Raw genomic sequence first — 25,359 nt, 5'->3', positions numbered from 1 at the left:
CGCAGCAGTAACTGCAGTAGAAGTTTTATGGCCATACAATAGTTATTGAGGGTTGGATTGATTCAGACGGAGCACTACTGAAGGCCAAGGTGTGAAATGCACGACCCGCCACTGACAAGAAATGTATTCACATGTTCTAGGGCAGGGGTCCCCAAACTACGGTCCGCGGGCCGTATACAGCCCCCCTCCACATTAGACCTGGCCCCCTGAACAATACCAGAGACGGAAAAAAATGCTAAACAATACCAGACCCCCTGAACAATACCAGGGACGGAAAAAAATGCTAAACAATATCAGAGATGTGAAAAAAATGCTACTACAACTTCACTTTGCCCCAGCACGTTTTTACCCATACCCCAGTCATGGAACGTGAAAGAACGGCATAATGGCAAAAAGGTTGGGGAAGAGAAAAATTGATTTCGAATGCAGGGTATTTAAACCCGCAGTGGCCACACGATTATTTTTTTTATTCAATTAAAAGAAAAGCCTGCTTGTCTCGTCTGTAAAGAGACGGTCGCGGTATTCAAAGAATACAACCTGCACCACCATTATGAATCCCGTCACAAAGACAAGTATGCTAGCTTGCAAGGCCAAATGCGAGCAGAAAAAATCTCAAAGCTAAAAACTGGATAGTTAGTTCAGCAGACTACATTTGTACAGCAAACTCACCTGAACCAAACATCAGTTTGGGCCAGCGTCCGTGTTGCTCAGCTGATAGCAAGCTGTGGCCTTTCACCGAAGGAGAGTTTGTCAAGAAATGTTTGAATGTTGTCGTGGAGGAGGTCTGTCCCGAGAAGAAAGATGTCTTTAAGGCCGTGAGTCTGTCGGCACGTACAATTACCAGAGGGGTTGAAGAAATTGGGGGTAATGTGTATGCCCAGCTGCAGCAGAAGACTAAAGATTTTGATTTTTTTCCATTAGCACTGGATGAGAGCACGGACGTGCAGGACACTGCAGAGCTTTTTTTTTTTTTCTTTTTATTCTTATTTTCAGAGATGAGAGCGAGCCTATGGTGGTGTCTACTGGGCTAGCCTATGGACCCCACAAAACTGGATTATAAGGAAAGAACACAAGAACTTTGAGAGACATTTGAGATTCTGCTCTGACAAGTGAAGATGAACTTTTACCTAGGATTGTGCACGGCACAGCATTACTTTCTTTCTGTTAAGAACCCAGACAGGGTTATTTGATTCTTTATCGAGTTCATAAATAGTGTAATTGGCCTATATATTTTCTGTGTTATTTTATTCTGTGAAGAACCCAGAGAGGGTTGTTTGATCTCAGAAAGTGTTATTAATATTTGGATATGTGTGGTGTGCTGGAGTGTCAGCATGTTTTCTGGAAAACAATAAATGATTACATTTAGGGACCCATGTGATTGTTACACTTTATCTGTTAGAAACTGACCCTGGCCCCCCATCAGAGAAGGGAAAAGTTATGTGGCCCTCACTGGAAAATGTTTGGGGACCCCTGTTTTAGGGCGTGTCAGGGAGCGTCCTCAAGTGACGCCCCGTTGTTGCTGTCGCTTTAAATAAAAAGCCCGCGCGCCACAGAAGAAGTAAAACAGCCGAGAAGACGAAAATCGTCCGCTCCACACGCCCACTGCTGGGTACAAACGCTGGGAGTGGGGGGAGCCCAGCCGGGTGAGCTGATTCTACAGCGATACTCCCCAAAGTCCACAGGTGCTCCGTAGCACAGCTGAGGGGAGTCCAGCCAGGCGAGCTGGATCCAGAGAGAAACTCCCCAAAGTCCACAGGTGCTCCGAAGCACAGTCGGAGGGTGGTGGAAGCCCAGCCGGGCGAGCTAGATCCAGGGAGAACCCCCCCCAAAAGTCCACAGATGCTCCGTAGCAGAGCCGCAAAGCCACAATGGCGGCTTAACACTTACAACAGGTACTTTGACGCTCGTTTCTCCTTCCTCTTCGTGTCCTGTTCACACTGCCTAATCTCCTTTATCTTCATGACCACCATCATCCTTACCGGCGGCGGCACGCACCGTGAAATGAATCCGATGCAAGTTGCTTGTGAAGTCATCCTGTGCGGTCGCTGTAATGCGTGGCGCCATTTTTAGACGTGTGCGCTGAATTTACTGCACGGCGCGTCGCCATTGGGCGGAGAAGGTAGCAGCTGATCGTCAGAATTTGCGCTGTCGTCAACAGGAAGAACAATAGATTCTTGGCTATATTTTATTTTGAGTGATTTATGTCACCTCAAACAACAGTAAATCGAAATACAAAAATTAGCACAGTAAACAAATAAAATCAACGCAAGAAGGCTAAAACTATGAAATATTAGTCCACTGTATTGATGGACTGATTGCGTTTCAAATATCTAGCCACAGAAAGCCAAAAGTAAAAGGAACAACAGTTACACAAGTGCAAACTGATCAATTAAAATCACTTATAGATTACAGTTCTTTAAAATGGTGATGGGAAAATGCTCAATTTGCACCAAAACCCAATGGATTTATTTTTTAATGACCTTTCCAAAACTGCATCTAAATAACTGAATGACTTTTGAATCATTTTGATTTAAGTTTTAATTTAAATGTTCGATTTAGCACCCCACTGATATGGTTTTTATGCCAATTCCACTATTTAGCAGAACAATTCGAATAAATTATTACATGGCTGATTGATTTAAAAAAAAAATCATATAATAAAATAAAAACATAACATTTTTTTTGTCCAGTAAAGATATGTATTAAAGGAAGAATAGTTCACAATTTATAAGTGTCCTTCAGAATTTGTTTAAGGTAACAGACAGGAATTTTCAGATGTGTGTGTGATTTATTGCTCTGATCTTTAAGCAAGAAGCCGCAAGAAATTGTGTGCACTGCAGTGTGTCTTTGTGTTGTTTGTGAGTGTATAACCATCCCCAGCAATGGGATCTTTTTGGGAACTATCTCAGATGTTCCCTCCGGCAGGCCCCTTGCATCTCGGCCGAGATACAGTATCGCTCCACCAGGCAACATTGGCGACATTCCTGCCTGTGACAAAAGTGTCTAAACTTAGACGCTGATAGCCTACTGGTGGCCTATTAGCTGCTATGTTTCACACGCACGCACACATACACACACACACATACATTCTTAGGACTATGGTAGCTAAAGAAATCCATTTGATTTAAAACGAACAGATGGTCCATGTCATATGTAGAACAGATTTAAAAAAGTTATTGGGTATGCAAGAAACAGTGGCACCTCGACTTGCCAGTTTGTTCCATGACCGATGTTTCTAATTTTATTCCTTGCATATGAAAATCAAATTACCTCATTAAAATAAATTGAAAGGCCATGAATCCATTAGCGCCCCTAGAAAACTGCCATAATTTAAGGATTTTTTTTTTTTAAGAGATGATTGAGTACTGATAACGACCTAGCTCTATTGAACAGGCTTATTTGTTCATAATGTTTTGTCACTGCGTTGAAATGAAATTTAATGTATCAAAAAATTACTAGAAATAATTCAATATTGGTGATTGTAATACGTATAATACTGTAATACTCAAACTTGTATTTGTTTTAGAAAAAACTTCGCTAATGTTTTTGATATAGAAAGCAAACCTACAGGTATGGTAATTAATTGATTAATTTACAACTAATTGTGCCTATTTGAGAGATTAATAATTGTTAACATTGTTCACCTAATCATTATTTGTACCTTGCAGCACTATTTTAATAAAACAAACAAAAAAACTTCTTCAGTGCAAAGCTTCTCTTAGGTAATAAAAGTAATGATATAATAAAAACACACATTAAGGAAAAATAACTATAGTAACATTATACGTATGTTTGACAGAAACCGCTCAGGCGAGGCATGCTGACGGTTGGGCTTCGTGCGTGCCCACCTGTTGTTGGCGGCTGCCAAAATAAAAAGCCATTAAGGTCACAGGTGTGACTGCTTGTTGTGGCCGAATGACAAAAGCCAGCCAATCGCTTAACAAGCACAGCAGTGAGATCCCATGAACCAACCTGTGGGTCTTGCCGCAAAATCATAATTTGGGCATTATTCAAGAAGCATTTTTACCCGGGTGGTCTATTGACCATTGACCAAAGTTTTTGGTGGAGATCATGAAGGCAGAATGAGTCTAAGATGGATGAAATTGGGGCCTTTTTTAACCGGGACCACGACTGAAGCACAATTCCAGATTGTGGCCATCACTCACGAGGCCGATCCCCTTGAGGTACACATCATAACACAAATAGCAATCTTCCACTAGGGATGGCTACAATTATTTATTTTTTATGCACCGGACTACAAGCCATTTGATTTTTGAGTAACCGTTTTTGATACCATTCTAGTACGAAAGTCTTGAGGACTCATCAACACCGATAGATACCAAGTAACCAATATCAATGGTTCTTTTGATTCACCAAATTTCTAATAAAACAATGACTGGTCATTTAAGAGGATGACTTTTCCTTCATTTCTGACAAAGGGAATAACATCTACTCAGCAATACTGAATTTGAAGTTCATAATGAAACAAAAAACTGGGAGTGCAGTCAATGACAATCTGTCAATCTCTTTGTACCTCAAGATTATTTTGCCGCTTTATGACTGGCGACCTCACATTAATAGGCGGTGTGACATTTCCGTAGTGACGCCCATTCTCTTCACGCGTGACCTTTTAGGTGTTAAATTATTGACGGCCTCGTCCACTGTACCGAGACCCTGAAGGGGTCTGGATGGGTGGCCTCTACAAGAACCAAGCGGGTCTATATTAGCGCAGCTGAATCACGGCGAGCATGCCATAACCGGTGTCCCCTTTCATGCCATATAAGTCAGCCCCCCCCCCCCCCCCCCCCCGTAACCCCCGCCCCCATGCCGCACAATGCCTACCGACTATCTGTGTCTATTCTTAGCCTGTCACTTCAACGCGTCCGACCAGGCGAGTCCTCCTCGACTTCCTCACACTTTTTTGTTGTGTTCACATCTTCTTGTGCTCTCAGAGGCCCCTGGCCCACCCTCGCGTCCGCCCGCTCTGGCCATTTCAGACCACTGAGCCAAGACAACAACAAGAAAAAGCCGTTACCTTATTTTTAAGAAAAGGGAACTTTCCCCAGCTTCGATCATGAGCTCATACACGGTGTCACTGCCCGGCCCGGGACCTTGGGGCTTCCGGCTGCAGGGAGGCAAGGACTTCAACATACCGCTCACCATATCCCGGGTAAGATGACGCTCACCTTCTTGTACATCTTCATGTGATTCACAATCAAAAAGAGCTTTAATGGCCCAGTCCAGCGCAGTGAGTGACCCTTCAGACGAGGTTTTAGAGATGCCAGCCATTGTTTGGCTGAATTTTTACCTTGAGATATGCGCGCTGTACGGTGCCGGTAACTCAGCTCACATCACAACGAGGAGCAAGGATAAAACACAGAGAACTGGCGGGTATTCTTTATCCTCTGCGGAGAACAGGTAATATTTGGGTGTCTTGGAGGAATAAGAAGTAGCTTCTCTGTAGGGGTAACCCGGCAAGGAAAGATCAATATTTTTGCAGATTTTGCAGACCAAGCTAATAACTGAATCAGTTTAGGTTATTGCTTTGGCTGTACTGGCAATTTGAAATCATTTCTTGTTTTTAAAGAAGGAAACAGGGGAATTCAATTCATGATTTGATTCGGAATTAAGCTATGATTGAACTAATGAGTTGCAGTCCTAGTGCAAAGACCTCTTGGGAATCAACTTAGATTGGCTCTGTTCAGTGTTCAATAAACTGTGGTTGGTTCTTATTGGTTCTGTCCCACCCTTTGTGAGTGCTCACAACGTACACAGGATGAGATAAAAAAAAAATGCTTGCTCATTGCTTGCCACATGGGGTCCTGAGGACAGAAGTCTTTTGGGGACACAAGTGAGTTGTCTGGGTGGGGTACTGTGTGTGTGTGTGTGTGTGTGTCTCTGGGGGGAGAGGGGGCATGGCAGCTGCCAGCATTTATCCAGGGCAGCCGAAAGCGGATCTGCGCAGGCCTAAAAGTGGAAGCGGTGTTGGTTTTACGTGCGCTCGGAATAGACAAAATCGAAAGCCCTGAGTTGCGATGCTCTGCTCATCTGGCAATTTTGACTTTTCAACATACGGAGATGTGTTGCAACATACAACAAACTGCTTGAGTGTATGCAGGTGTGCAACATTACAAGCTGCTGCAGCGGGGGATATGAGTGTGTGTTGCATCCGGTTGGGGTGAAGTGTGTAAAGCCACCCCAAATAGAACACACACACGCATATGGTGCACACGTGTGATGTGTGCGATAAAAAGAGTGTGGTACTCCAAACTGTGGCGATGCCAACAGAGGTTTAATGTGTGGTAACGTGGGTGGGTGTACGATTTCAAGTGTGTAAGGCACAAGTGTCAAACTCAAGGCCCGGGGGCCAGATATGGCCCGCCACATCATTTTATGCGGTCCATAAAGACAAATTGTGCATCAAATTCGTGTCTCATTACTAGAATTGCAAATTGTCTTCACTTTTAATATATATATATTTTTTTTATATTTGACCAGTTTTTACTCGTCTGATTTGAAAACGAGTTATTTGTCAGTTTGTTTTGTCGCTTTTACTATATATAATATGAGGTGCTTATACATTTATTTGGGGTGACAGTCATAATGGCCCTCCGAAAGAAGCTATGACTACAATGCAGCCCGCGAAAGAAATGAGTTTGACACCCCTGGTGTAAGGGGTCTTATGGTTCGCTATGATGTCGCCTTGCGACTGCCTGCGCCAAATACACAGAACAAATCTGGACCACTCTATCGTCCACGATTGGTGTCGGACGCTCTCATCATCCTCTGCAGAGCACGCATTCCGTCTTCGGTTGATAACGACTGACTTAAGATCACCACTCTGAACACCTGAAGCAAAAGAGAACGTTCTTGACGTTTGAACAACTTCTCTCTGATGTTCTCAACTTCTGATTCTTCTGTGAGGATGAAGTGCTGCATGCCAGAAGCTGACCGCAACATTCCCCAATGTCCAAGTCAAATCATATTCAGAATCAAATGTAGTCTGCCATGTTAAAGCTGCTCCAGAGATGCATTTGGATGCCCAAGAAAGTTCTGGGGTCTCGCAACTCGGTGCTTTGATATAACCATCCGGATTCACTCTCAGCGCCAAGCGTCGGTTGGTCTCAATGTTCTAGACAAGAGAATCTAGACCAGACATGGGCAAACTACGGCCCGCGGGCCACATCCGGCCCACGGGGCCGTTTAATCCGGCCCACCAAACCTGAATAAATTGTATTATTGAACTTTTCTTGGGGCCATTTTCCCTGCAATTAGTATGTTTCCCCAATAGATGGGGAAGCGCCCGCCCGCGCATTCACTCCCGGAAGCCGTGTCAGAAAGCTCGGTGCACACTCACAAGTGCGTGTACGTACTAAGTAGTACGGACCCGGCGCACTCCGCGCTCTATTTCCATTAGTGCCGAATTTAGAGTATAGGCTGTGACGTCAGCATTCTCGTAATTCGCGCGCTGAGCTTTCAGATACAGTTTTACGTTAATGCCACCCACAAACCTTCCCCTGGAATCCTTCCACTAAAATGAGTGGCGCGAGGAAAAGAAAGGTGGACACTGAGTGCCGAGTGTTTAAAAAAAAAAAAAGAGAGAGGACAATTTGGCTCAACCTACGTGTGTGAGCAGACGTTCCGCCACATGAACGTCAAAGAAAGCCCGTCACAGCTCTAGGTTAACGGACCGACACCTCGGCTCTATCCTAAGAATTAACACAACAAATTTTACTCCAGACCATGATGCACTAGCAAAAAAGGGAGACCAGCAATAACATAGATTTCTTTATTTAGCAGTGTTCTTTCACTGATTCTTCAAGATGATGTATTTGGTCAGAATGTTTGCCGTTTGATGTGATTTCGCCTCATTAGATAAACATATTTCATAAATCAGACCTGCAGGCGCTGAAGTGATGGAAACTATTATTCATAATAACAGTGTCGTATTTAATGAGAATCACTGATAGTAGTTTTTTGGTGAAATATTTTTTTAATGCTGTTAATAAATGCATTTGTTTTCAAAAAGCTTTTTTTTGAATATCCATGCTTTACTACCTACTAAAAGTACAAACCTTTTATGCAATGACCTTTACATGTCATTTCTATTACTTCACACAAATTCTGCATCCATCTGCTCCTGGTTCGGCCCCCCGATCAAAATTTAGAACCAAATTCGGCCCGCCAGTCAAAAGGTTTGCCCACCCCTGATCTAGACGTTGCTCCGGTGTCGTGGTCTGCAGCGGTCCACAAGTGCACTGCGTCATGTGCCCGTTTTGCAAACAAATTCTCAACTTTTTCTCTAATCAGGCTGCGTTGGATGCAGAATGGACTACCTTCACTACATCTCATGATAGTGTAGGTCACAGGTGTTAAACTCAAGGCCCGGGGACCAGATGTGGAGATGCTACGTCATTTTATGTGGCCCGCGAAGACAAATCATGCATCAAATTACTAAAATTGCAAATTGTCTTCGCTTCTAAATATTTTTTTGGGACCAGTTTTTACTAGTCTGATTAGAAAATGAGTTGTCATTTCTTTTTGTAGCTTACACTGTATACAGGACTGTCTCAGAAAATTAGAATATTGTGATAAAGTTCTTTATTTTCTGTAATGCAATTAAAAAAACAAAAATGTCATACATTCTGGATTCATTACAAATCAACTGAAATATTGCAAGCCTTTTATTATTTTAATATTGTTGATTATGGCATACAGCTTAAGAAAACTCAAATATCCTATCTCAAAATATTAGAATATCATGAATAAGATATACTAGTAGGGTATTCAACCAATCACTTGAATGGTCTAATTAACTTGAAACAACTGCAAGGGCTTCCTGAGCCTTGAAAAACACTCAGCATGGTTCAGTAAACTAAATCACAAGTCTGGGGAGACTGCTGATCTGACTGCTGTCCAGAGGACCATCATTGAACCCTCCATTAGGAGGGTAAGACACAAAAAGAAATTTCTCAAAGAGCAAGCTGTTCACAGAGTGCAGTTTCAAAGTGCATCCAGAAAAAGTTGAAAGTTGTTGGAAGGGGGAAATGTGGCAGGAAACGCTGCACAACCAAGAGAGATGACCGCAGCCTTTAACAGCATTGTGAAGAAGAGTCGCTTCCAGAATTTGGGGGAGCTTTAAAGACAGTGAACTGAAGTCCAGGTATCAAAAGCCACTGTTCACAGACGTGTCCGGGGAAATGGGCTACAATAGCCTTATTTCCATGGTCAAGCCACTTCTGAACTCAAGACAACGGAAGAAACGTCTGACTTGGGCTGTGGAAAAGAAGCACTGGACAGTTCCAGAGTGGTCCAAAGTCCTCTTTTCAGACAAAAGCAAGTTTTGTATTTCATTTGGAAGTCAAGGCACCAGAGACTGGACAAAGGCTGGAGAGGAGGAAAATCCAAGTTGCTTGAAATCCAGTGTGAAGTTCCCACAGTCAGCAATGGTTTGTTCAAATGTTTGATTTTGTTTTGCTGTTATAAATCTATTTTTTCACTTGGTCTGAGCAAATGTTCTAATTTTTTTTAGATAGGATATTTGAGTTTTCTTAAGCTATAAGCCATAATCAACAATATTAAAATAATAAAAGGCTTGAAATATTTCAGTTGACTAGTAATGAATCCAGAATGTATGACGTTTTTGTTTTTTTTAATTGCATTACAGAAAATAAAGAACTTATTCTACTAATATTCTAATTTTCTGAGACAGTCCTGTATATTATGAGGTGTTCATACATTTATTTGGGTTGACAGTAATATAGGTCCTCCGAAAGAAATTGACTACGATGCGGCCTGAGGAAAAAAATTAGTTTGATACCCCTGGTGTAGATGGTGTGGAGTGTTGGATCAGGGTCCATTTGATGAACTAACAGATGGAAGTGCCAGTTAAGGACTCCAAAATTCAGACGTCAGAAGGTGAGGCTGGGCGAATTTTAAGTTGAGATTTAAAGCCAAGACATCAATATTTTATATATGACCATTACTGTCCCTGTTTTTATATTTGAAATGTGCATAGCTCCCGTTTACTTAAATCTACCAAGCTCAATTTTTGCTTAAATTTTTTTTGGTATTAGTTCGCCTTGCAACATTTCTACAGAATAGCAGCTTTAATTTGTGCCGGTACTGGACCCGAATTGAGAATTCTCAAGGGCTGAGCAGCTTCCTCTGCACAGCACCACTGTTATCGTGCAACTGTTGACAGGCACAATGCTGTTTTTAGCTACTGAAGGTCAGCCAACACACACACGTCTCATAAGTTACCTCCTCTGTTAGCATCTACTCTTAGAAGTGCACAGGGTCGTTACTTTAAGATGGTCAAGCTAACCTCCACAGATATTACTGATATTTTTAGTCTACTCAGAAACACTAATTCGGCTTCAAGCACCAGGAGCTGAACCTTTAAAGTTCAACACAGATTTTGTGACATAATTTGGGTCATTTGCAGTATGCAATACAGTCTTTAGGATCATCAACCCATTCTCAAGCGCTTATCCAAATTGAGGGAATCCCAGAATTGCCTCTCCCCAGCCACTTTGTCTGCCTCATCTCGAGGGAAAACAATAAGATCACTGCTGTTGACCACAACTCACACCTGGACGCTCTCTTCTCTAGATCTTAAGCGATGCTTACAGATTCATGTTTGCCTGATTTTGTCCAGATCACGCCGGGTAGCAAGGCGGCACACGCCAACCTGGTCCAGGGCGACGTCATCATGGCCATTGACGGTGTGAGCACGGAGGGTATGACCCACCTGGAGGCCCAGAACAAGATCAAGATGGCCAACTACAATCTGGCACTCACCATGACCAAGTAAGTGCGAACGGTCCTCCGGTCCAAACGTCTTGTGTTTACCCGCCTGTGCCTTTGAAATGGAACCTGGCGAAGTGCCACATCGCCATCACACAGAGACGCAACGTACAGTCACAGGGCCCGAACCCAGCCGCAAATAGCCTCCCCCTCAAAAAAACAAAGCCTCTGGGTGTGCCACTTATTACCACTGGGCCACCGATGATTGTACTCGTCCAATACAATATGTTTTTCAACAGATCTCGCCCAAATTCATATAAAACACAAAAAATACTGTGCGTACACATTGTGGCAGTATTTTTTAAAAAAAGTGCTTCCGCCAAACGTTTTGAACTAAAGCTGTTTGACTCTTGAAATATTTCTCAAACAGCTCGCTTTTCATTTCCACCGAATATTATTTGAAGAAGAAAAGAAAAGTAATACAGTAGTAATATACAGCCCAAAGATGTGAGCAGATATGAAGATGTTGTCTCTGTGCATGCCTGGAAGTTGATCCTGGGGGGAAAAGACGTCACATGACCCACCCACTAGAGTAAAGCGCTTCCAAAAGCAATTTGCTCGCTATATCGAGCCTCTTTTGTGGCCTCCCTGGCAAACATTTTCAAAGAAAGCAACTTGTGACTAGGAAACATGAGTGGAATTATTTTCATATTTTCATTTTGCTTATGATGAGAAAGGAGCCCGCGGTGGAAGGCGATCGATAACAAAGTCAGTTGCCAAAGGCATCGTGCCCGTTGTTGCACTATGTTGGGAACCTTCGACTCTCTGTACGTAACGTTTATTAAAAAAAAAGAAAAAACAAGGTGGGGGTACCCAAAGGACGTATATGAGCCAAAATGTTGCATTGGATGTTGAGGGAAGCTGTGTTAAGATTGATGTGTCTCTTGTGGAGACTCTTTTTTTGTGTGTGTGTGTGTGTGTGTGTGTGTGTGTGTGTGTGTGTGTGTGTGTGTGTGTGTGTGTGTGTGTGTGTGTGTGCATAATTTATAACTGCTCCTTCAAGAGAGCAGGAGCGCGGATGTAGACGTGGGCCCCTGGTTGCCCCAAAGATTTGTTTTTTTTCCCTCAACAGATAAGATCTGATAAATTGACTGAGGAAATGAATGTCGGCCGGTGCACGCTGAGCGCTGTCTCATAACTGAGCACCAGCGCTGCGGGTGATGCAGATAAGACGCAATGACGATGGATTTTGACCTCCCCCAGCAAGAGCGTTGCGAGCATGTGGAGATGAAGATGTTTGTTGGCCCCTCAAAAATCAAACAAGTGACTTGCGCCTGTGGAGAACATGCGTGGCCAACAGTGACAAAATTGACTCAATCATTTCGAGCAACAACCTAGAGGGAGGGGTAGGAGGGAGCAAATGAAGTCATGAATTTATTTGTACTGTCACATTGTAGCATGACGTTTAGCATTTGCAGCATGTCAAATGAACATTTGTCCCTCTCTGTAAAGGGCGAAGCGTCCTGTTGTTATGCCAACGCCAAGAATCGACGCCTGTGTTCCAATAATCCCTCACCAGCAGGTGAGCTTTCCCACAGCGCATCACAATTCTCTTGCCCTCAAATGGGACTTTTTGCCTCCCAAAGCAGACAACATTGTCAAAACGAGACTTACAACATCAAAATGAATTTGGCATTAATCCTCATACAGAGCTTCTCAAACTTTGGGGCTCCCAGAACCCCTTCTGGGTCACATGTTTCCCCTTCTTCATCCCAATTGAATTGGTGCTCAATTGATACGCCTGTTCCAATAGGGCGATATGCACTTTTTCAAACCAGCAGAGATCAGAATGAGATGAGTTGCAAAATATTTGCAGACGCCTGAGCGACGGCTCGCCGGGGGCCCCTTTTTGAGAACCACTGTGCTACATGTTAGGGTCACTTATATTTTCTGTCGCACAACCTGATGCTGCTCCCTAGTGGTAACTTCAAACATAGTTTAGAACAGAATTTAATTGATGGACCTCTTCTGCTCATCTCCTCCCTGGCCGTGGTCTCAGGTGAACGGTCGCCCGCCAGTCCGCGGCGGCTCACCGGGGCCCGCCCAATCGGCTGGCAGCCCCGCCCACAGGAAGCAGTATAATTCGCCCGTCAGCCTGTACTCAGAGGAAACTCTGAGGGAGATGGCGGCCATTCAGGCAGGCCTCCCCGCGGGGTACGTAGCCAGAATGGGGGGGGGGGGGGGGGGACAGCAACAACAAAAACATCCAAACATGGCAGTGAAGGCAAAAAGCAAGAACTTCAGAACATTTGCTGTCAAAATGAAAGCAGGGTGGGCAAATCTTGGTGCTCAACTTCCAATTTTGATTTGACATATGGACCCAGGATTGGAAAAAAAGAAAATGTATTTGTAAAATGGTTCATTTCATCCACCCATCCTTTTCCTGAGGCGCTTATGCTCACGAGGCTCGCCCGTGTTCTGGAGCCCATCCCAGGACATTGAGTCTGAGTGTTCCTTGCCTCCATCGTTGAGGCGGCCGACCGGAGCTGCAGCTGTAAGCTGCTCGGTCGTGGCGGCAACCCTGAACCCGCCGGAGGACACAGGCAGTAAGGGAGGCTGTCCGTTATGGCTCGTGGGAGGAAAATTAGAGAGACCCCAGGGGCGAGCCAGGACATGACATTGTCTCCTAACCGGCCTGGGAATGCCCCTCCCCCGGACAAGCGGGATGGTTCATGGGTGGATGGTATGCTTGTTCAATTCATTATTTGCAAAGAATTCAATCAATACCAATTAATTTAAAAAACTTATTGGACCGGCATTTTCGTATTATATTAATACTATTAATTTATTTAATTAAAGAGTCTAAGAAAGAAATTAATATATTTAATCACTTTTAGGGAAAAAAGGCCACTAATATAACAAGACTGACTAATGACTGGACGAAAGAATTTAGATTCCAAGATGAGACAGAAAGAATTTGTGATTAGTTTGCTCAGCCCGCTTTCGGAGCGAGGGTGTCCCCTGTTGACTGTTTGGAGGCGAGCGCTAGTGCGGACGTTGTGCAACAGAGCTCCGACTCCATTGCCCAGCATGCCTTTGGCTGGGAGCAGCCGGTTGCCCGCTCGCTCCCTTAGACACGCAAGACATTTGACCAAAGGCTTGATTGATGAGCCCTCCTTGTCGCTTGACTTCAGTCCAACCTTTTCAAGTCCCACCAGAGCCGAGTTTTAGGCTCATTTGTTGTGTTTGTCCACAAGCCGGATGCAAGGAATGAATAGCAACATTTTGAGCTGCTTCTGTCCGGCATTTGGAGTTTTGAATCAATGCCGCAAATTAAAAGTAGAACCTTCTCATATCTGTGTGGAGCCCTTTCAGTCATTCGGGTTTGTTGGGCACTCTTGTAGAGAAGCAGCAAATAACATAATTTCTCATGAGGTCACTCACCTTTCTCCTCCGTAAGATCACCTACTGGAGCCCCCTCCCCCCTCCTCCTCGTCATCCTCCTCTTCCCACAAACTGAAAGTGATGTCATGTGACTAATGTTCTCTCTCTTCATCGTCCTCATATTGGCTGGCCGCTTTCCTCCTCTGCCCATGGCCAAAACCAGGTTTTCAGTCCCTCTGTTCCCAAGTTAGTATCGTCGTGCCGAGCGCATCAAGTATCAAGTGTGTGTGTGTTTATGTTGTCATGGCAGCGCCGACTTTAACGTTGCACGGCATGTGTCGCCAGGAAGGAGCTGCTGAACTGGGCTGGTTGAGTTTTGTTAATTTGCAGTGATACGGTGCTACTAACAGGTGGCCTCATTTTGTTATTTTTCTGAAATTATTTAACCTTTATTTACCCAGGCAAACAATTAAGAACAAGTTCTTATTTACAACTGCGGCCTGACCCAAAGAACAGTGGCTCTTTGAGGGGGGTGGGGGATGGAGTGTTAAAAAAGAAATACATAAAACAAGATTATATACATACACAATCAAAAATAAAGAACAACCAAGAACAATAAAACTATAATAAATAAAATATATTTATATATTAAATATAATAAAACAATATAACAACATATTTAAACTAACAGCTGCAAGAGTCGGTTAAAACGTGTTGCAATTTTTGTTTGAAAACTGTAAATGATGTGATGACAGTGAATTTAAGGGTATTTTGCATAGTATTCCAATCATAAGCTGCAGAGAAATGGAAGGAGTTTCGACCAAAAACTGTACGTACTTTGGGTATGGTGAATTTAATAAGATTACTGGACCTTAGATTGAGGGAACAATGATGACGGTGCAGGAGGGAGGAGAGATAGGGAGGTGACATCCCGAGTATGGATTTGTAAATGAGGTGAAACCAATGGTGAAGTCGTCGAGTGCGGAGTGATGTCCAATCAATTAATTTATACAAATCACAGTGGTGAGTGTAGAAGTGGCGAAGTGGACAGCGGAGTGGTGAAGAGGGTCCAGCTTATTGAGAGTGGAGTGGGATGCCATCCTATAGATGGTGTCGCCATAATCAAAAATGGGCAGGATGGTCATTTTGACAAGAGACTGTCTCGCTGCATGGGTGAAGGAGGCCTTATTGCGATAGAGGAAGCTAAGACGAGATTTGACTTTTGACTGTAGGTGTTTTAAAAGAAAAAAAAAAGGCAACCCCCGGACGACCAGGTGGGGGGTCAATATTCCGTCGAAGGGTCCGACTCCACGGCGGACGCAGGATCGACGGACGCGGGAGCAGAAGACCCCGGTGCCGGCAGACAAGGCCGCCCCGGATCCTCTCCCCAGTTGGTCCGGATGACAACGATGGAACTCCGCGATGAGCGAATGGTCGAGTATCCAGCGGCTCGGCACCCAGGATCAGTGCGCGTCGTCATAACCCTCCCAGTCCACGAGGTACTGGAGACCACGACCGCGCCGCCATGATCAGAGCAAGGAGCGGACGCCGTAAGCCGGACCCCCTTCGACGAGCTGGGGCGGCGGGAAGGGCGCCGGCGCCAATGTGCTCTCAAAGATGGGCCACACACAGGACACATGGAACGTGGGGTGAACCTTCATAGACTCTGGAAGGAGAAGACGGACGGCGGATGGGCCAATCACCTTCTGAATAGGGAACGGTCCAACAAAGCGGGGCGCCAGCTTGCGGGATCCCGCTCGCAACGGCAAATCCCGCGTCGAGAGCCACACACTGCCCCACTCTGTACTCCGGAGCCGACGTCCGTCGCTTGTTCGCCTGGCGGGCGTAGCCTGAAACTGAGCGGAGAAGAGTGATCCGGGCCCTCGCCCAGGCTCGATGACAACGGCGGACACAAGCCAGGGCCGACGGGCACGTTGCACCATGCTCCTGGTGGGCGAACAAGGGTGGCTGGTACCCGAAAACAAAGTGGAAAGGCGAAAGCCCCGTGGCCGAGCTGGGGAGGGAATTGTGAGCATATTCTACCCAGGGAAGCTGTTGGACCCACCCGCGCTGGTCCCCGGCGGCCATGCATCGGAGGGACCTGCCCAGTTCCTGGTTCAGGCGCTCCACTTGCCCATTGGACTGAGGGTGAAACCCTGAGGAGAGGCTTGCCGTAGTGCCGAGGAGTCGACAGAACTCCGCCCAGAAGGTGGAAGCAAATTGTGGGTCGCGATCTGACACGATGTCTTATCTTGACACGAGTGGGCTGGTGGCCGCCTTCAGGCACACACGATGGCAGCGTTCACTTCACTGCCGAACAACCCGCACTTTCCAGTCCAGCACCGGGTTGTGCTGCTGCAGCCAAGGGTGCCCCTGAATGAGCCGCTGTCCTGGGAGGGAAAGAAGAAAAAACTGGAAGGTTTAATGGTGATTGCCAGAGAGCAGTAACTTAACTGGTTCCGTCACAAAAGCCACCTCGCCGATCAGACGGCCATCAATGGCACGTGCGGGAATGGAGGGGCTCAGAGGCAGGAAATCGATTCCCCACTGACGAGCCAGGTCAATGTCCATGATGTTCCCCTCCGCCCCGGGATACACCAAGGCTGCCACGTTCTGGTCGCCCGCTGCAAGCTGGACACGAGCCTGCAGCATGAGTGTGCCGGGACTGGGAGAACCGGTGCTGGTCGAGCTCACGCGGATCCCCCGACGCTGCGTGAGCTCTGGTCTTTTAACGGGCACCTCGCAACCCAATGACCCCCCTCCCCACAGTACAAACACAAGCCTAGTGAGAGGGGTCGACGGTGGTCCTCAGAGGGGACTCGAGCTCCTCCTAGGTCCATGGGCTCGGCTGGTGGTGTGGTTGGCGGGTCCCGAGCAGATGGAGGAGGGTGACCATGCAGGTTTCGCAGGGACCTCCGCACCCGATCGCACCGCCGAGTCCGGATTCGTCGGTCTACTCGGGCCGCTAAGTCCATCACGCCTTCCAGGGTTCGAGGGCGATCGTAGGACACTAATTCGTCCTTATATTCAGCGAGACCGTTGAAGAAGGTGCTAACGAGCGCCGGCATGTTCCATCTGCTGCTGCCAGCCAACGTCTGGAACTTGAGCGCGTACTCCGCAACCGATCGGCTACCTTGACGCAGCGTCGCCAGTTCCTCGGCGGCGTCTTCGGTGGCGGAGCCCAGGTTGGATAGGCGGAGCAATTCCTCTGCGAAGGCGTCGAACAAATCACAAGCCGGACCCATTCTTTCGTATTCAGCCAGTCCCCACAGCCACGCCTTGTCCGTGAGGTGGGTCAGGACGAACCCCACCCTGGCAGGTTCTGTCGCAAACGTGACGGGCCGGAGGCCGAACATTATGCGGCAGTTAGTCACGAATGCCCTTACGTGCTTGGGATCTCCGTTAAACTTCTCAATATTGCTGAGGCGGGGCTCCGGGACGTCCACGAGCCTCCTGGCCTCGGCAGACGGGCGGTGCGGGGGTGCCGTGACAGCCAGGATTTACCGACAGTCCCTGGAGGGCTTGGGCCATCTCCTGCTGCTGTAGCTGCAGCTGTTGGTGTTGTTGTTGACCCACCTCGATCAGCGTCCAGATGTCAGCGGACAGGCTGCTGATGGCGGTCTCGGCTCGCTCCAGTCGGCTCAATACCGTCTCATCGTTCGCTGGCTGCATAGCAATGGTCAGCTTGTACTGTAAGGGAGAAGACGGTACAGCCAAGTGCGTAGCGACAGAGACTTTGTTGTGGGGAAAGATGGGAATAGCGGGTGCTGGAGTGGCGATCTGGCTGGGGCGGACAGGCAATTTTGCGGGAATACCAAAATAGTTAAGCGAGTCAGGTTTACAGGGACGGATGAGCGAAGCAGCATCACGGGACAGGCTGACACGCGGGTCTGCGCTGGCAGCGCTGATATAGGGCTGTCAATGAGCCCGCGGCAGGTGGCGGCGATTCTGCTGACAGGAGGGGCGTGGTCGTGTCGCAGGTGACGCCAGCACGTGACACAATGGGCCTGGGATCGAGCCTTGAGGAACCCCTTTGGAGATGGTGAGAGGGTCAGAAAGAATATTATCCAATTTAATTTGCTGGAGTCGATTATTTAGGTAGCTGGCAAACCAATCACATGTGTGTGATGACAGGCTAATAATAGAGAGTCTCTGCAGGAGGATGGAATGGATGACGGAGTCAAAGGCTTTAGTCTGGTCAATGAAAGCAGCAACACAAATCTGCTTGGAATCCAGGGAAGTAATGATATCGTCTAGGACCTTCAAAGTAGCTGTCATGCATTATCAAGTTAGTGGACAACTTTTGATAACACTATCCCCCTCCAAATGTTGGCTTTTTTTTTTTTTTTTCCTGAGGACCATAATATGTGAATGATTCCTGGTTACTTTGGGCCATCTGAGCCTGAAAGTGAGGTGATAATCTGACAGATTACAGATCAGACAATGTGCGCCGGAAAAAAAAGACAGAGCAAATGGAAACGGCTTAGAGTCCAATGCAGAGGAGGATGTTAAAGTTATCTTAGCGTCGCGCAAGGGGACACAATCGGACACAATCTCTTCAGGCTATCTTATTTTCCGCATTTGATCTTTAAAGGCCATATTGACATTTCAAATGATACAACTGGCTTGGTGTGTGTGTGTGTCTGTGTGCGTGTGTGCGTATGTGTGCGTGCGTATGTGTGCGTGCGTGTGTGTCAAACTAATCAAGCGAAGCTGCCAAGTGAAGGTGTATTCGTGGCTAAAGGAGCAACGGTGTATGCGTTGCTTTGGTTTGCTGTGTTGCGTTGGATTGCTGTGTTGCGTTGGCGGTCGGCGCCGGCTTGTCTGACGCTCGCCGTGACGGCAAAGGTCACGCAGTGCTGGCGCTGATATTTGATTGGCGGGAGCATGTCGATCCCAGATGACAGGTTCTGTGCTTGTGAGGGGTTGTCAGGCACAGAATTCAGAATTACCTCTCACACGCTGCGCAAACGCTCTCACACTCACTGCTGACACACTTTCAAATTGTCCTCTGACACAGCCGATTTGCACCTGAACTTTACTCTGCCAAACGCTCTCTCACATGTGACATAAAATGCTCTCATGGAAGTTGCATGAGAGCAGTTTTCACGCACTACTGACAAACTCTGAACATTAAACTGCCATTTTTGTTGTGCAGTTGTGTGTGCGTGAGCGTCTGCGTGCTCACGTGTGTGTGTCTGAGTAAGAGAGGGTTTCTGAAGTGCATGCGAGGGTATTTTATTCAGGCGTGAGCGGTCATCATGCCTGACTTTGCATTGCGTGAATGATGACATCATGCGGTCGAAAAACCCGCACCTCTTTTCACCCATACGCCGTCCTCACCTCTCAGCGCCGTCGGCGGCGTGGTGGTGAAGCAGGGCGGCACGGCTAGCCACAAGGCCATCGAGGTGACGGGCCCAGGAGGCAAGGCCACCATCGTCCATGCCCAGTACAACACGCCCATCAGCATGTACTCGCAGGACGCCATCATGGACGCCATCGCCGGGCAGACCATGACCAAGGGAGACCAGACCGGGTGAGACCCCCCTGCCCAGCTGCTTCTTCCTTTACCCATCTCCTCTCTCTAATCACTACAAATACATTTTTCATGGAATTTTCAAAAAATCTAAAATCCCAGATTAGAGAGGAGGAAATGAGTGAATGCATGGCAACGCATTCAAAGACTGCAGGAAGCATCATCTCACTCTACGGGAATGTCGGAGTCAGTCATCGCCTTGGGAGTGGAGCAAATTGTTTGTAAATGATGACACGCCCGTCACACTTGACTTGGTCTCTACTGTTGGAAAGCGCAAGCATTTTTGGCTTTCCTTCTCCTCTCTCTTGTTTCTCCTGTGAGGGCGTTGTTGCGGTTGAGGGCAAATGAGAGAATGGTGTCAAGTGCTGCATTGTGCTTTTGTCTGCCATGAAAATATTGCTGTGTCCGAAATGACAAAAATTATCCAGTGAAAACTGCGCTCGTCCTCTGACAGTCATCAGCCTCCATCACTCAGATTGAAAGTGACAATCATGATACGCAAATGTTCTGAACTTCTTTATCTCCTGTGTTGAACACAGGCATGGCTTTTTTTCTTCTTTGTGTACCATTGTTGTGCATTCTTTTTTCCCCCACTATGACTTAAATTCGTTCCGAAGCCATTTTTTTTATTTTGTTTCGTCACCCAAAAAGTACCCCAAAAGAAAGCTCTGAGCTGACTTGTTGTCGGGGTCTTATGCGGGTGGGTTGATTGGTGGTGGTGGCGTCCCCCCTGTGTCCGGTCCCAGTCCATTTCCAGAGCGTCTGGTGGACAGCGCCTCGCCCGTCTACCAGGCAGTCCAAAGCGCACAGGAAGATGAGGACGAGCGAGGACGCCGTCGCCAGGCCAGCATCCAGTCCAAAAGCTTCCAGACGCTCGCCCACATGATGGGAACGGGAACGCAGTGTGGTGAGAAAACGGCCACCACCGTCTTGTTTAGATATTCCAGTAGACTCGATCATGTGAATCAGGGGTGTCAAACTCATTTTTGTCATGGGCCGCATCGTAGTCATAGTTTCCTTCGGAAGGCCATTATGTCAACCCGAATAAATGTATGAACGCCTCGTATTCTAAACAGTATAAGCTACAAAACAAACTGACAACTTACTGAAGACTGTTCAACTATTTGAAAAAGATGATTTTTAAAAGTGAAGACAATTTGCAATTTTGGTAATGGCACATGAATTTGATGCCCAATTTGTCCACGGGCCACATAAAATGATGTGGCGGGCCGTATCTGGCCCCTGGGCCTTGAGTTTGACACCTGTGATGTAAATGCTCGGTGGACTACTTGCTTTGTGGCCCACGGGACATGCTTTGCATCGCTAACTCCACATCGTCCATTTTGTTTGTGTCTCACAGTAATGGAGGATGAGGAAGCGGATGTTGAGGTGTTGACAAAGAGCAGGTAGGCTGCGTCACTCACACTTCAGAACCTGCACAGGACGTCCCACCCTGCCCTGCCCAACCCTGCCCACCTTACCTCAGCTCACCTCCACCCTCACCACCTGCCCACCAACCTGTCACAAACACCCAAAGTTATTTCATTGCCTTATTCTTGGTTGTACCTAATACAGTGTCCAGGTGTATTTGGCAAGGAAAGCGTCACTTGGAGGTCCAGCTTTCGAAAGCGGTCCAGGTTGTTCTGTCGTCATAGCAACAGCAGCATTTGAATAGTGACCCACGATACTAAGACTCACTCTTTTGTGTGTGTACGTGATTGTTCATTTTTACTGTACTCACATTCTTGCTGTCGGGTGTTCAAGTGCAGTTTTATTCTTCTTGTTCTTTCCCCACAAACTGTTGACATGTGTGCATCTTGATGTGTATTCTTGAAACCTTTGAGAGTGAAGCAGACTCAGGTTGAGCCTTTCTTGTGTGCTTTTGCATAAATCACATTTCTTGCAGTCTTTACCAGGCGAACGTCTTGCCTTCTACTGCGGCATCAAATGCGGGTTCTTTTCTTTTCTCGCCAACTGCTCCACAGCTTGCACGGCAATCTTTTTTGGGCCACACGTGTCGGATGGTGACATTTGCACCTTTTTGTGTCCTTCACTTGCAGCCTGAAGCATCAGTCGCCTGCCGGCGTCCAACACAAAGCGGCCGTGTCCAGGTACCGCCGCCGGTTGATTGCGTCAATGCCCGCTGTGGCAACCGCTCCATCCTGGTCTTTCATTGAGCTTCCACGCCCATTTCACCGGTGCTGTCTGAATGGCCAACTGGGGCTGGGGGCTATTTCCGTGGATACTTGCTTGGTCTATTACTTTATTTTTGCTTTGGGTATCGAGCCAAAATATGTGTTAACTCAACTGTGTGGAATTTGATTTGACTCCAATTAAGGGTGAAATGAAAGGAAAATGGAGCAAAAAAAAATAGTGAGCCCTGGCATGTAACGGAACGGGACAAACACAAATGCAAAATGAAAGCACTCGCAAGAAGGCCACAACTCTAACCTTGCTCATCTTCATCATCAACTAATGCCTTCATTGTCATTCTCATTTGTCAACCTTTTTCGGGCCTTGATTTGCATCCTCTTTTGCTTCCTACCCAGTCAATTTGGCCAGCCAGCCCCCGCCGCCGTGCCCCCTGCCCAGCAAGGCTCGCTCACTATGCATTACCAGCAGGCCCCACCCATGCCGCAGGCGTCGCCCCCACAGCACTACCAGCAGGCCCCGCCCACCCAGCAGAGTTCCATTCAGATACCCGTCAGCTCCGCCCCTCCCAAGGTGGTCAGCACGGCCTGCATCTACCCGTCGCAGCCAGGTGACCCGGCAAGTTCGTCGTAAAAAGAAAGTTAACATCCGTGTTTGTCGATAAGGATGTTTCAGCGGTTTGTTCCATCGCAACTGGATGAGTCGAATAGGAAATATGTTGGGCGAGTGGTGTTTGTGTGCAGCTGGGAAACTCTTTCGTGACATCACAATTGATGCACGTCTTTTTGGATGTGGAAACTCGCGACAGTGCTTAACAGTTGATTTGGTGGTTGAATGATAGTCACAAGTTACTTGCCATCTTAGGTTGGTCACCTGACTAAGGCTTCCTGTCTCTTGCAGCTGCGCCACCTGCTCACCCGCCACCACACATCCCCCAAGCTCACACCCACCCCACCGCCCCGGCTCCGCCCCAGGCAGCAGGTGACGCGGGTGGCAACCGCCCCCCCTGGGTAACCGACAGCTCCTTTGCCAATAAGTTTGACCCGAGCAAGACCACCACTACCGTCATCAAGGCGCCTCCGCTGCCTCAAGCCGCGCCCCCGCCGCCCCAGTTCATCCCAAAGGCCTCAGCGGCCGCCCCTGGCCCCGCCCCAGTCACTCCTAGCCCCGCCCCCTTCCCCCCTGTAGCCAGGGGGGTGGCGCAACGGGCTGAGAGGTTTGCCGCCAGTAGCCGTACGCCGTTGTGTGGAGCCTGTAACAGCATCATCAGGTAACCCATCCGCCGCCAAACACCATCTCAACCTATCCCCACATCACCTCGAGAGGCATACCAGCCTGGTTTTGCTGCCCTGTCCGAGTCGGAAACTGGTCTGTGTCGGTCGCAGGGGTCCGTTCCTGGTGGCGCTGGGCCGCTCGTGGCATCCAGAGGAGTTCAACTGCCACTACTGCAACATGTCGCTGGCAGACGTCAGCTTCGTGGAGGAGCAGAACAGCGTTTACTGCGAGAACTGCTACGAGGAGTTCTTTGCCCCCACCTGCGCCCGCTGCAGCATCAAGATTATGGGGGTAAGGTGTGAAACACGGAAGCCGGTCGGTCACCATGGACATCTCTACTCTTTACCTGACTGTCCTACACTCTTTCAGACCACTTGACACAGTCAAGGAAAAAACTATTTCTGACCAAAAAGAATGTGGTGGTGGTGTTGTAGTTTGCTTGTTGTTGTCTGGCCTGGCAGGAAGTGATGCACGCTCTGAGGCAGACGTGGCACACCACCTGCTTTGTGTGCGCTGCCTGCGGCAAACCCTTTGGCAACAGCCTTTTCCATATGGAGGACGGAGAGCCATACTGCGAGAAAGGTGGGCCGCCGACACTCCTCGTGTACTTTAATGGCGTGAGCGAGTCGTTAACAACGGCGCTCGTTGTGCTCCGCCGCCAGATTACGTGGCGCTGTTCAGCACCAAGTGTCACGGCTGCGACTTCCCGGTAGAAGCTGGAGATAAATTCATCGAGGCTCTCGGTCACACCTGGCACGACACCTGCTTCGTGTGTGCGGTGAGAAACGCTTTCAGGCAACACCACACCCTCTTTACCTCCACCGGGAGACCAACCGGCTGAAGTCTGATTGGACAAAACAAAAAAATTGTCGGCCACACACGCATGCACAGTCAAAATAATGCAGCCGAGATGTAGGCAATAGACTGTTGGAAATAATGACAATTTCATGGAAGAAATAATTTGTTTGTCAATCAGGTCCAATTTCAACAAAATGTTAGAAGGTCAAAAAAGCTCGTTTCAGCTTTGATGCGCATTGAACATTTGCCATCGTCAGTATAAATGTCGGGTGACTTTGTTGTTGTCGTTCCAGGTGTGTCACGTGAACCTGGAGGGTCAACCGTTCTACTCCAAGAAAGACAAACCTCTGTGCAAGAAGCACGCTCATGCCATCAATGTGTAACCTGGCAAACACACACACGCACGCACGCACGCACATGCACACACACACACACACACACACACACACAGACACACACACACACACACACACACACACACACAACTACTGATCACTACTTTTAAATGTGTGTGCAAAAACAACACTTTGCTTTCAGGTGGTTTTGACAAGAACTTTGCTTTCGGGTAGTTTTGACTAGATTTTGTGACAGCTTCACTTTAGCATGAGTAATTTTCAAACTCTTGCGCACTCACAATATTAATTCAACAGTAGATTTTTCATGAAGACATTGAAAGTCAAACATTGAATCTATCAATGACATGCTTGAACACAGTTTGAAAAAAAAGAAATTGGAAGTGCAGCAGATTTTTTTGTTTGCTCAGCCTACCTAACATGGGCTCTCCTACACTATCTCAGACCCCTGAACTCAACATAGATTGTCCTTAGTTATGAATAACCCAGAATCAACCAATGACATCCTCTCCTACATTTGTACATCGTTGCTCTTCATGACACGTCCCTGAACTAAACAATGTCTGTCCCACACTTTTACAGAAACCTGAAGTGAGCACAGTTAGTGATGCAATGAAAGCTGCCCATCTATGTGTCTCCTTACAGTTCATGCAGCTTTTGCATGCATTGTGTCCTATTTATTTTTCAAGTGTCACTCGTTAATTTGGTGCTCATCAAAAGGGATTTACTTAATCTAATATGAGTTTGATTGTTTTATCTAAAGCATCCAGGAGTTTCTTTGCGTTTGTCTTTCTTTATTTTAGGGATTATTTTTGAGTGGATACCACAAGCCTGCACAAGATGTTTTTGTGTTTTTCGCTTGTAGAGAAAATAAAAGGAGATCAGCAGTTGAATGAGTTAATAGATGTACTTCATCATATTTACCCGTTGCTTCAAAGCCCGAATGAAGTTCCCCATGAAAGGTGGAGAACAAGAACAACATTTTTTTTTCAAGCATCCAACTGTTCCAGAGCGGAATGGACGCTCAAACCCGTCCACTTTTTTTGCATTTATGCCACCACATCAAGAAAGTGGATTAAAGTCTAACATTTGCTGCAAGCACCATGTCTCGAG

The 25,359-nt window shown here is 47.0% G+C and overlaps 1 protein-coding gene across 8 annotated transcripts; it reads left to right on the top strand.

The window, feature by feature from the left end:
- Nucleotides 1-1,547: 1,547 nt before the first annotated feature.
- Nucleotides 1,548-25,344, top strand: LOC148393571 (LIM domain-binding protein 3-like). Of its 8 annotated transcripts, XM_088385612.1 has the most exons (15): nucleotides 1,548-1,892; nucleotides 4,953-5,170; nucleotides 10,661-10,812; nucleotides 12,262-12,331; nucleotides 14,357-14,379; nucleotides 19,484-19,669; nucleotides 20,416-20,576; nucleotides 21,030-21,075; nucleotides 21,730-21,780; nucleotides 22,219-22,430; nucleotides 22,721-23,090; nucleotides 23,206-23,386; nucleotides 23,557-23,677; nucleotides 23,758-23,873; nucleotides 24,187-25,344. In XM_088385612.1, the coding sequence occupies exons 2-15, from the start codon at nucleotides 5,075-5,077 to the stop codon at nucleotides 24,274-24,276; spliced, it is 1,875 nt and encodes a 624-aa protein (XP_088241738.1). In that variant the 5' UTR covers nucleotides 1,548-1,892; nucleotides 4,953-5,074; the 3' UTR covers nucleotides 24,277-25,344. The 8 variants fall into 8 exon arrangements, with proteins under 8 accessions (XP_088241738.1, XP_088241742.1, XP_088241739.1 ...); XM_088385616.1 differs by lacking the exon at nucleotides 4,953-5,170; XM_088385613.1 differs by lacking the exon at nucleotides 21,730-21,780.
- Nucleotides 25,345-25,359: the final 15 nt, after the last annotated feature.

Source organism: Syngnathus floridae, chromosome 9 (assembly GCF_059516105.1).
Source record: "Syngnathus floridae isolate MCC-2025c chromosome 9, RoL_Sflo_1.0, whole genome shotgun sequence".
In the NCBI taxonomy this organism is placed as follows: domain Eukaryota; kingdom Metazoa; phylum Chordata; class Actinopteri; order Syngnathiformes; family Syngnathidae; genus Syngnathus; species Syngnathus floridae.
The sequence above is the reverse complement of the archived record's forward strand: the minus strand, read 5'-3'. Positions and strand labels throughout refer to the sequence as shown.